The following is a 10,795-nucleotide window of genomic DNA, read 5'->3' as shown; positions in this document are numbered from 1 at the left end:
CCTATGCATAGAACTGTTGAATAGACACATGAATGTGCTGCACACTTTGAAGGCATTTGGGCCAATGTGTTGCTGACACACATTTTCTTATTTTACACTACTGGTAAAAAGTGTGGGGTCACTTAGAAATTTTCATTCCACTCCATTATAGACGGAATACCAGCTGAGATCAGTTGCATTGTTTTTTTGTTTTTTTATCAGGGCAGCAGTTTTCAGATTACATTATGCGCATACTAACTTAACATAATTGCAAAAGGGTTCTCCAATGTTTTCTCAGTTAGCCTTTTAAAATGATATAAGATTACTGAACAGAATGTGCCTTTGGAACATTAGATGAATGGTTGTTGATAATGGGCATCCGTTTATTGGGTGCCACGGATGTCTATCAAATGCGTCTGTGCATAGCTCATCATCGTCTTGCTTTCCCACCTGTTCTGTGATTGGTTCCCTATCTCAGGCGAAAATTTGCTCCATGGTCTCCAGGCTGCCTTAGCAGCGGGAAATCAAATCGCGCGCAAGGCAGCATGGGAACACCCAGGCTAAACTATACTATAATTGACTAGGCTATACATTTACGGAGAACTTGCATATTTCTATGTATTTCTAGGCCACGCCTATGGTGACGGAAAGTGAAAGTGCGCATGCAAATCAAAACACACCGGAGCACTTGATGTGGTAAGTGGTCTTGTTGGCGCATGTAGCCTAAACAGCATCTGTCACATTTACGCATAAAAATGTTTAAATTACAAAAATGGTTATTAGTTCTGTTCCATGTGATAAGTAGGCCTATATGTCCTGAAATTAGCTTGACAACCTCGTGTAGCTTGCCGCAGTCTACAGCAGGTTGTATGATAAGAGTTGTAAATCGGTTATGGACCATCTCCATTTATGCAGATGGCCGCCACCCCTAAAGTTGCGCTTGTGACCGGGGCCAATAAGGGCATCGGTTGTGTGGGCTCTGTGCAAACAATTTACTGGCGATGTGTACCTGACTGCCCGGGACGTGGGTCAGGGAACAGCAGCAGTAGAGCATCTGAAAACGGAGGGCCTGGAACCATTATTTCATCAACTTGACATCACAGACCCAGAGAGTGTGACCGCTGCACGGGACTACTTTCAGAAAAAATATGGTGGTGTGGATGTTCTCATCAACAATGCTGGCATTCAAAGGTAATGGCGTAGGCCTTGTTTTATCATTCCTGACACAGATGGGTGTGGATGGGCTGTGACTGATATTGTTTTCTCCAAAGGGGCTGACACTACACCATTTGGAATTCAAGCAGAGATGACACTCAAAACCAACTTTTTTTGCAAACAGACATGTGCAGTGTATTTCTTCCCATCATGAAACCAGGCGGTAAGTCAAGCTGATGTTAAATATAGAAAAAACTTGTTTGATGAAAGAGAAGATTGTTAAGTTAAGCCAACATATTTTGACCTGCAACAACTCTTCATTTGGACATGGGTTTTGGTTGGTTTGTATTCCCCGAGCAGGTAGAGTTGTGAACGTCTTGAGCATCATGGGCAAAATTGCCCTGGGCAGATGCAGTTCAGTCCTTCAGGGTCGCTTCCGCAGTGATGGCATCACAGAGGACGAGCTTGTGCTGATGATGGAGCAATTCATCAAGGATGCTCAGAAGAGCATCCATTTAGAAGAAGGCTGGACTGACACCGCCTATGGTGTCTCCAAGATTGGCCTCACCATCCTCTCCAGGATTCTGGCACGCAGGTTGAGGCAGGACAGACCCCAAGACAATATTCTCCTCAACTCCTGCTGCCCAGGCTGGGTGAAGACAGACATGTCAGGGCACAATGGTCCCTTGACCCCAGACCAAGGTGCGGACACCCCTGTGTATCTCGCTCTGCTGACCCCTGGAGCAGATGAACCTCACGGGCAGTAAAGGAGAGGGAGGTGTACGAGTTTTAAGCAGTTTAGAGCAGTGTTTGGGTCAGGGGATTCTGTACTTCTTAATAATAACCTACTTGTTAAACCTTTTGATACTTATCTTTCCATATAGACTAGCAGAAAGCATGGACATTATCCCTTAAATTATGCTATTTTAACACACATTTCATTTGTAGCTCATTGATGGACCAGAATGTAGCATTTAAATATATCACTTTACAAATAGGATTTTGCACTCATGAATTTTCAAATTGTGTGCATATAACACTACTGCCAGGTCATGTAATGTGTACATAAATGTATTTAATCTATTTTCAAATGACACTACTTTTTATTTGCCGTTTGTTTTCATGTGTATTTCCTGGTTAAAAATAACCTGGCAGACAGAAACTGGTCTGGGGACCTGAGAACTGGTTTGGGGACCATTCAATCACTTCCTATTTCCAGGAGAATTACCACCTTAAACTTAAATTGGTACATTCAACTTTTACCAAAGATTTTCAGAAGTACAGAAAACAGATATTCTGTAACAAAGATTTTAAATGCAGCTGTTTACCCAATTCCAAAAAAAGTACACGTACGTACATAAACCCGCCCCATGTCGGATAATCAGTTCTGATTATGTTTTTGGTGATTCAAAAGTAAATTCAAATTGGTCTGAGTTGACCCAGGCTATAGGTTTAAGATAGACATTTATTTTATTCATCCCCAGGTGGAAATTGTGGTGTTAGAGTTGTAATGTACACACATCTTACCAATTTTATTTTACACAAAATAATCACAGATAGGTATAAAAGCACTATATTACACTGGTCACTACACTGGTCAATACTATTAAAAAACCTACCATATTACAATTTAAAAACAGTGTGAAATAAATGATTGTTCGTCATTGTTTGACTAAGAATTTAATTGGATTAATCACATTTGAAGTTAATTCCCAGTTTTTTTTCAGTTGCTTTGGACAAAAGTGATTGCAAACATAATCATCATATAGGTGTTTTCATATTAACTCAACCAGATTAGTAGTTAGGCAAAGTGCAGTTGTGCCTTAGCCTGCCAACTGAATTTGTTTTATTTTCAAAGCTTTAATTTATTTGTCATTGTGTGTTTATTTGTCGTTACTAGAAATTAAGCTAACAGTGAGTATTGCCCTCTGCTGGTCACTAGGAAGAGTAACACAATTAGAAGGACTTGTCTGGGGTCAAAAGATCAGTTATTCTGTGGAGTTGCGTCTTTGACATACTTTCCCTATGAAACAACCACTTAGCAAACCCTAGGTACATGTGCCATATACACCAGTGCCAAGTTTCATCAGTTGCCTTTTATATTTTAGAGTCGAGGTTTCTGAGTCTATTTCTGGGTCTTCTGTCATTCATTTTCTCTCTCTGTCCCTGTGCCCTGTGTGTCCCTGCCTCTGACTTGTGTTACTCCCCCATTCCCCCTCTACCAACCTTTAAGTGTCCCATGGTAATTTTAGCACTAGGCAGACAGAACAGACCCTGTTACCTAATCTCACACTCTTGTCAGGATTGTTCTAGAATTCACAGGCCTGGTGCTTAGAATGAATATGCTTCCAAACTGTTTTTGTTCATTTCCTGTTATTTCATACACAGTACATTTACCAAACCCAGCTTTCTGAGATCACTGTAGAGATTCTGTATCTACACCATATCTCAAATGATTTTGTTGTGTTTCATCATCTTACTTTTTCTTTACTTCTCCTAATAGATTTAATCTAAGGACCTCGAAAGTCCACTCACTGAACCTTGCCATCAATCAGCAGTGTGTGGGATAGTGGGCTATTGCTAATGGGCGGAGCAAGCTAGCTATCACCTGTTGTAACCACAGCTGTTTCCTGGACTGGCCTGGTTGGGTTTGCACACACTTGTCTTGTTTCCCGATCCTTGCACATTCTGAGACAGATTATCAGAATCACAGAAAAATCTTGTGTGCTGTCAGTGAAAGACTTTTCTGTGATTCTGATTATTCTAATGATTAGAGCTAAAAGAATATAATGATGCAAGCTAAGATACATGATTACAACTATTGGTTACGTGTACTACTCATGTTAAGAAGAGTTGATGCCTGATATTTCAAACCTTGGAGCTTGAGTGATCACATCTCACTCTTCACGGACAGTAAAATGATTGTACTCTTTAGTCATATTATACCAAATGAAAACACAATTTCACATTTAACTACTAGGAGTATTTAATACAAACAGCAAGTCATGGTCCACATTTGACCAACCTAGGCCTCTAATGTTGAATATCACAATATTTCCTCCACTGTGTCTTCAATACTGTGTTTCCTTTACCAGAGCTGATTCAGGCACGACTTACGGCTGCCTGTCAGATTACAACAGCTGCACCTTCAAGCCCTTCCTCGCATTTGGCCCAGTCTGCATTCCCTCTGGTTGGGCATGGGATGGGGGGGGGGGGGTATGGAGGATGAGGGGGAGGGAGAGAGAGAGAACAGGAGGGGGGGTATGTGGCTAAATTTAGAGGGGAGGCCGGATTAAATAACAGCTCCCTCATGCTGGGAACCTTTTCTCTGCTCTGCCCTTTTCCAGCCAGCACCGTGTGGTGAGCAGACCTGTGGCCACCATCTCCTCTCCTCCTCCTCCGTTTTTCCCCAATTTCCCTCTCTTTGGACTACTTCAGCCACAAAACCTAGTCTCCTTGAACCCCTCTCTCCCTCCATCATGGATCCGAAAGCCATTAAAGAGGAGCTGCGCCTTTTCCAGAGCACCCTGTTGCAGGATGGCCTGAAGGAGCTGCTGAATGAGAACCGCTTCGTGGACTGCACCCTGAAGGTGGGCGACCGCTGCTTCCCCTGCCACCGCCTCATCATGGCCGCCTGCAGCCCTTACTTCCGGGAGCTCTTCTTCACCGAGGACGGCAAGGAGAAGGCGGACACCAAGGACGTGGTCCTGGACGACGTGGACCCCAACATCCTGGACATGATCGTCCGCTATTTGTACTCAGCTGAGATCGACCTGAACGATGACAATGTGCAGGCCATTTTTGCAGTGGCCAACCGCTTCCAGATCCCATCTGTCTTCACCGTCTGCGTCAACTACTTGCAACAGAAGCTCTCACTGACCAACTGCCTGGCCATCTTCAGGCTTGGCTTGGTGCTCAACTGCCCACGCCTGGCCGTCGCCGCCCGGAACTACATTGCCGACCGCTTTGACAGTCTCTCCGCTGAGGAGGAATTCCTTCAGCTCGCGGCCCATGAGCTGTTCGCCATCATTGGCACGGATACGCTTAACGTGGAGCATGAGGAACATGTGTTTGAGGCCCTGATGCGCTGGGTACGCTGCGACAAGGAAAAGCGCACCAAGGTCCTCGGCGACGCCTTTGAGTGTGTGCGCTTCCGCCTCATGCCGGAGAAGTACTTCCACGAAAAGGTGGAGACCGATGACCTGATCAAGGCCGACGCAGAGCTCATGAAGAAGGTGCAGGTGATCAAGGATGCCTTTGGTGGGAAGCTCCCCGAGAAGACCAAGAAGAAGAAGGCCGAGGGAGAGGGCGACAAAGATGGGAAGGAGGGAGAGGAAGAGGATGAGGAGGAAGATCTGTTGCCAGGATACCTCAGTGACATCAAGAGACTTGGCATGTTCACGCGGGACCTGATCGTCATGGTGAACGAAACAGCCGCTGTGGCATATGATGTAGCTGAGAATGAGTGCTTTGTGGCCGCCATGTCTGAGCAAGTGCCCCGGAACCATGTCAGCATTTGCACCTCGAAGAACGAGTTCTACATCGTTGGCGGTCTTTTCATAGAAGAGGACAACAAGGACAGCCCACTGCAGTGTTATTTCTACAGGGTAAATGAATCAGAAAAGGAGGTTTTACAAAGAACATTTAACAGCTGAGCAATGTTAATCATTTTGGATGCAATGAACAATGACATGGTGTCATCAATTTTTTTATTTTTGTTCTTTGTCAGTCTTTGCTAGTTAGCCTCACGTGGCTTAGCACACAGTAAACTTCACACAGTATACTTCATTTCACCCAGTCATGTACTGGAGTTTTGGTGTGGTTAGCCCGCTGCCAGTACTATACATTGTAGTTTGTCAGTTTAAAAAGTTGTCTAGTGTTGCTTTCAACCGTAGTCTAAAATAGTTATAATATAATTATAGTTATAGTAGAGTTATAATACGTTGTTACTGTCTCTGTTGACTGAATCTGTGATTTGTTTTTAAGATTAAGAGGCTTAGTTTCATGGTTGTACTGCCCCTCTATTGTAAAGAGATATACATGTATTTACAACTATCACCTGTAAACAGCAGCAAAATAATTCTCCCATAAAACAAAACTGTTACTTTAAAATGGAGTAACAGCTAGTAAATATCCTCCGACCTAGACCAAAATATTTTATGTAACCTCCTGACACACATTTAAAAGGTTGATGTGATGATGTGCTTTCAACAACATTTCTCATATCCACTGGTAATCCCCTCTCTGTTACAGTTGGATACGCTGGCATCTGATTGGATGGCTCTGCCCCCCATGCCTTCTCCCAGGTGTCTGTTTAGCATGGGCGAGTATGAGAACCTGGTGTTTGCCATTGCAGGGAAAGACCTGCAGACCAATGAGTCCCTGGACACAGTCATGTGCTATGACACAGAGTAAGTGGAATTTTGTAGTTTCATACAGAAAAATTACATCACACCTGTTCTCTATTCCTTCCTAATTTCTTTCATTCCTCCCTGCTTGCTTCCATCTCACATTTTGGAACATCCATTTTTCACTATATAGTGCACTATATAATGAAGAACCACATACTTTATCCACTAATGTATAGTGGATGAATGAATGTTTCAAATACAGCATTTGATTTGATTGCCTTATGATCTGACTGATCCAACTACATATCGTATGATCTTACTGGTCCAACTATAGGCTATAGTGTGGACTGGTTAGATGGCATAACTAACTCCTGCTGTCTCTTTACAGTAAGATGAAATGGAATGAGACAAAGAAACTTCCCCTGAGGATCCATGGGCATGCTGTGGTCTCTCACAAAGGCCTGGTCTACTGCATTGGAGGAAAAACCGACGACAAGTGAGTTCCACAGCGTGCAAGTATGTGTGTGTGTGTTTGTGTGTGTGTCTTTGTGTTCAGACATATGGCACATAGAATCAACTGCAGCTGTCCATGCTCCGTCAGTCGCAGCACAGAAGGAACTCGTCCGAATGTTCAGGTTCTTCTGAAGTATTTTTACCACACGAGGAACCTGCATCACAAATAGCTTGTGTGGTTAGAGGCTGAGATTTGTGACCTTTTTACAAATATGTGAAATGTGACTGCACTCAATGTCTCATTATCAACCAATGCATAGAGTTGCCAGAGCCTGTGTCAGCATGGCTGTATCTGTCTTTGACCCTCCAGCAAAGCCATCAACAAGATGTTTGTGTACAACCACAAGCAGTCTGAATGGAGGGAGATGGCAGGCATGAAGCTGGCCAGGGCAATGTTCGGTGCCGTCATTCACAAGGGTAAAATCATCGTGAGTGGAGGAGTGAACGAGGAAGGCCTTACCGCAACAGCTGAAACTTATGACTTCACCACAAACAAGTAAGTATGAGCATGTCCCGTTTCATAATGACTAGTTCGGAGTTTGGAGATATTGACAGGCCGCAGTCTACAAGTCTTAAGTCATGGTGGGCTGTTAAGTATAAGTATATATATTCTTTTGTGAGGGAAATTGGTGAGAGAAATTTGGTCTCTGCATTTATCCCAATCCGTGAATTAGTGAAACACACACAGCACACAGTGTACACACAGTGAGGTGAAGCACACACTAATCCCAGCGCAGTGAGCTGCCTGCATCAACAGGGGCGCTCGGGGAGCAGTGAGGGGTTAGGTGCCTTGCTCAAGGGCACTTCAGCCTACTGGTCGGGATTCGAACCGGCAACCCTCCGGTTACAGGTCCGAAGTGCTAACCAGTAGGCCACGGCTGCCCTATTGTTAGATACCCCTCTTCATTTCTTCAAGAAACTTTAACATACTAGTTGTCATTACGTGAACTATACGCAGCTTGTAGCTTGTATACCCACCTTTTGATTGTGAGTGACATTGCATGGCCCATGGTGAAGGCTGTCAATTACTTCTAACACACTGACATTAAATGTTATGAATTCAGATGGGAGCCATTCGCAGAGTTCCCACAAGAGAGAAGTTCAGTAAACTTGGTGAGCAGTGGAGGAGCACTGTACGCCGTCGGTGGTTATGCCATCATGGAGCTTCCAAACAAAGAGGTCGGCCCAACAGAGCTCACTGACGTCTGGCAGTAAGTCCCCGACCATAAACTCAGTATTGATTTTGGCTGAATGGCAATACTTTGAGTCAAAATAGATATATCCCTTGAAGGTGTAGAAAATAATAACTCTTTTTTCCTCAACATTTGTTGATACAGCCACAGCATATCACACTTATCTAGCATATCATCAAGGATCTAGAGCCAATGTGTGAAATCAGTCATTCTCCTTTTACATGATGTGGTTGATTTTTTTTACACTCCTGTTAATTCATCCTGTCCCTGACCAAATGTGTTTTCTCTGCGTTCATGATGGTGTGTTTGTGATTGCTCTAGGTATGAGGAGGATACGAAGAAATGGAGTGGTATGCTGAGAGAGATGCGTTACGCTGCTGGCTCTTCTTGTGTATCTATGCGACTTAACGCAGCCAGAATGCCCAAACTCTGAAACGTGCCATCCTACCATGATCTTCTCACCTGCTCTTTTGACCTTAAGAGCTCAGCTGCCTGGAGTCATCCCTCTGTAGTCATTTAAAGAGAGTGAGAGGAAACTCTGTGGTTTATTATTAATGTTGCAAGGCTGTCTTGAGACACATTGCTACATAAATTCTGTAGTCCAGCCAGCTGTGTAATGTCTGAAAGCCTGCAATGTTTTCCAAACGGTTTACATTAAAAAAAGAAATGCATATAGTCACTGATGTGACTGTGATGTTTTGGGTTGAATTCTCCCATCTCAGGTTACTTTCTGTACAATAAAATAACAAAGTTCAACCTGTTTCATTTCACTCACTCATGTCAGCATAGTAGGTGTCTGAATTGTATGTATGCTCCCTTTTTTGTAAAATAAACATTTTTAAATTACGTGACTTGCCCTGTGTCTACATGGTTAGTCTCGGGTGTAGAATTTTGCACAAGAGGAACTACAGTATTTAGAGTATCCAAAACCCATTCGGGCGCTGTCGCTGACGGACAAGTACCCAGCATGCATTGCTATGGCTCATAGCGCCATCTTTAGAAAACCGTGGTGTTGAAGGACTTGAATTACACTCGTGTGTTTCATTTTACGTTTTAGATATTTGAATGTTTGGACTTTAGTAATCGCTTGTTGTTAAAAAGGTAATATTCGTGTTGTCTTGTCACTTTTCTTTATTGTCGATAACTTTGAAGTGCACTCCATTTTATCTGTTGTTATGGTTAAGTTCAAATTTAGCTAAGTTGGCGATGGGTAATAGTTAGCCAGCTAAGGAGGACTCCACCATCTGCAATTCAGGAACTGGCGCAAGCTAGTTTACTAGCCATATTGGAAGTCAAATTATACAAAACATTTGCATTGTAGGTCTTGACTTCCAAGGTATTTAATGCAGCCTTAGTTGATAAGTGGAAGCTGATGTTGCTTTACGGTTTTGATGCAAGAAGCTAACAGCTAATACTCTGCATATGTGGTTCAGTGAAATTGGCCAGTTGAATTTCTTGCGTTACAAGCTAGTTAGCTATTCGGCTAACTTACTTTGAATGAAGTAGTCGAGTGTCCGTAACGAAACCCTCTGTCTGGTTAATTTCGCTTAGGTTAATCCAGAGTATCTGCATCAGATTTCCAATTTTGCCAAGTGACGTATTGTTATACGTTGTGTCGTGCATAGTTTAACTGGTCAATTTTTAGTTTAGTCGCATCAGACGTCACTTTTGGCCACACTTACCACCTGGTTTAATGCTGCTGTTCTGGCTTTTTGTCTTTGGCGAACGTGGCGAATACAAGGTTTATTTTACGTACACTTGATAAACCATAGACTGCATAACGTCAGAGGCGAGAATTGTATTTTGCACACATGATTGTTTTGTTTACAGTGAGATGGGGGTGAAGGCGCAGCGACCTCGCTGCTTCTTTGACATCAGCATCAGTAACGTGCCAGGTAAAGAGCTTCGAGACGCATAAGAAACGTAACCGAAAATGTACTTATTTGTTAACATAAAGTAGGCCTATGTTTCCCCATTAATACTTTTCCTTTTTTTTGTAGTGGGAAGAGTGGTTATTGAGTTATTCTCTGACGTGTGCCCGAAGACTTGTGAGAACTTCCGTTGTCTGTGCACAGGTATTTACTTTTTTTTGCCTTTTGTGACTTCTAAATTGTCAATGTTAAATGGTATTTACATCCTATGAGCACCTTTTTTGGGGAAAGCATGAATTCTACACATTGATTTTGCTCAGTTTGTCCACATGATGTATAGGTCCAAAAACTAACATCTGTAAAATATTTTTGTTTATTTTCAATGTTTTTGTTTTTTGCCCTTGACTTTTTTTTTTTCATCTTTACACTCTCAAAAAAAAAGTTTGAACAAAATCTGAGACGGTGCAGCAAATTTGTTATGTAGTGAGCCAGATGTATATTGAGTGCTGATCATGTATACCATAGAATCATGTCTGGAGTGGACATGCTCATTTCCCCAAATTCCTGTCTGACAAACATGCTGCATATTTTCTTGTCCAGGTGAGAAGGGCCTGGGAAAGGGCACCCAGAAGCCGTTGCACTACAAAGGAAGTTTGTTTCATAGAGTAGTGAAGGACTTTATGATCCAAGGAGGGGATTTTAGCGAAGGTAACTTTTATTTTTTATTTCTGAT

The 10,795-nt window shown here is 42.8% G+C and overlaps 3 protein-coding genes across 8 annotated transcripts in view; all 3 read left to right on the top strand.

The window, feature by feature from the left end:
* The first annotated feature begins 538 nt into the window (after positions 1-538).
* On the top strand, positions 539-2,246 carry LOC121698852 (carbonyl reductase [NADPH] 1-like). 2 transcript variants are annotated; one of them, XR_006026882.1, is made up of 4 exons: positions 539-675; positions 895-1,170; positions 1,251-1,357; positions 1,495-1,616. XR_006026882.1 is itself a non-coding variant. In XM_042081312.1 (3 exons), exons 2-3 carry the CDS (start codon positions 1,321-1,323, stop codon positions 1,899-1,901), a joined length of 444 nt encoding a protein of 147 aa, XP_041937246.1. In that variant the 5' UTR covers positions 697-1,170; positions 1,251-1,320; the 3' UTR covers positions 1,902-2,246. The 2 variants fall into 2 exon arrangements, 1 of the variants encoding a protein (XP_041937246.1); XM_042081312.1 differs by lacking the exon at positions 539-675 and having other exon boundaries at positions 697-1,170; positions 1,495-2,246.
* A 2,203-nt stretch (positions 2,247-4,449) lies between these two features.
* klhl41b (kelch-like family member 41b) lies at positions 4,450-9,037 on the top strand. Its single transcript, XM_042080561.1, has 6 exons — positions 4,450-5,741; positions 6,388-6,545; positions 6,874-6,981; positions 7,309-7,494; positions 8,063-8,209; positions 8,513-9,037. The coding sequence occupies exons 1-6, from the start codon at positions 4,614-4,616 to the stop codon at positions 8,622-8,624; spliced, it is 1,839 nt and encodes a 612-aa protein (XP_041936495.1). The 5' UTR covers positions 4,450-4,613; the 3' UTR covers positions 8,625-9,037.
* A 111-nt stretch (positions 9,038-9,148) lies between these two features.
* LOC121698443 (dynein, cytoplasmic 1, intermediate chain 2a) overlaps positions 9,149-10,795 on the top strand; it is a 185,743-nt gene continuing 184,096 nt past the window's right edge. For all 5 annotated transcript variants that reach the window (XM_042080547.1, XM_042080545.1, XM_042080546.1 and 2 more), the window contains exons 1-4: positions 9,149-9,292; positions 10,022-10,086; positions 10,192-10,266; positions 10,663-10,770. In XM_042080547.1, coding sequence (XP_041936481.1) covers positions 10,026-10,086; positions 10,192-10,266; positions 10,663-10,770 — 244 coding nt within the window. In that variant the 5' untranslated portion in view covers positions 9,149-9,292; positions 10,022-10,025. The remainder of the gene's footprint in view (positions 9,293-10,021; positions 10,087-10,191; positions 10,267-10,662; positions 10,771-10,795) is intronic.

The sequence above is a fragment of the Alosa sapidissima genome, chromosome 23 (genome assembly GCF_018492685.1).
Source record: "Alosa sapidissima isolate fAloSap1 chromosome 23, fAloSap1.pri, whole genome shotgun sequence".
Taxonomy (NCBI): Eukaryota; Metazoa; Chordata; class Actinopteri; order Clupeiformes; family Clupeidae; genus Alosa; species Alosa sapidissima.
This window is presented reverse-complemented; position numbering and strand designations above follow the sequence as displayed.

Excerpts from the sequence above, each read along its gene's own strand:
- klhl41b (XM_042080561.1), top strand. The coding sequence starts at position 4,614 with ATGGATCCGAAAGCCATTAAAGAGGAGCTGCGCCTTTTCCAGAGCACC. Across the intron at positions 6,546-6,873 it reads GTCATGTGCTATGACACAGA|TAAGATGAAATGGAATGAGA; the intron begins GTAAGTGGAATT and ends GTCTCTTTACAG. Across the intron at positions 6,982-7,308 it reads GGAGGAAAAACCGACGACAA|CAAAGCCATCAACAAGATGT; the intron begins GTGAGTTCCACA and ends TTGACCCTCCAG.
- LOC121698852 (XM_042081312.1), top strand. The coding sequence starts at position 1,321 with ATGTGCAGTGTATTTCTTCCCATCATGAAACCAGGCG. Across the intron at positions 1,358-1,494 it reads TCCCATCATGAAACCAGGCG|GTAGAGTTGTGAACGTCTTG; the intron begins GTAAGTCAAGCT and ends TTCCCCGAGCAG.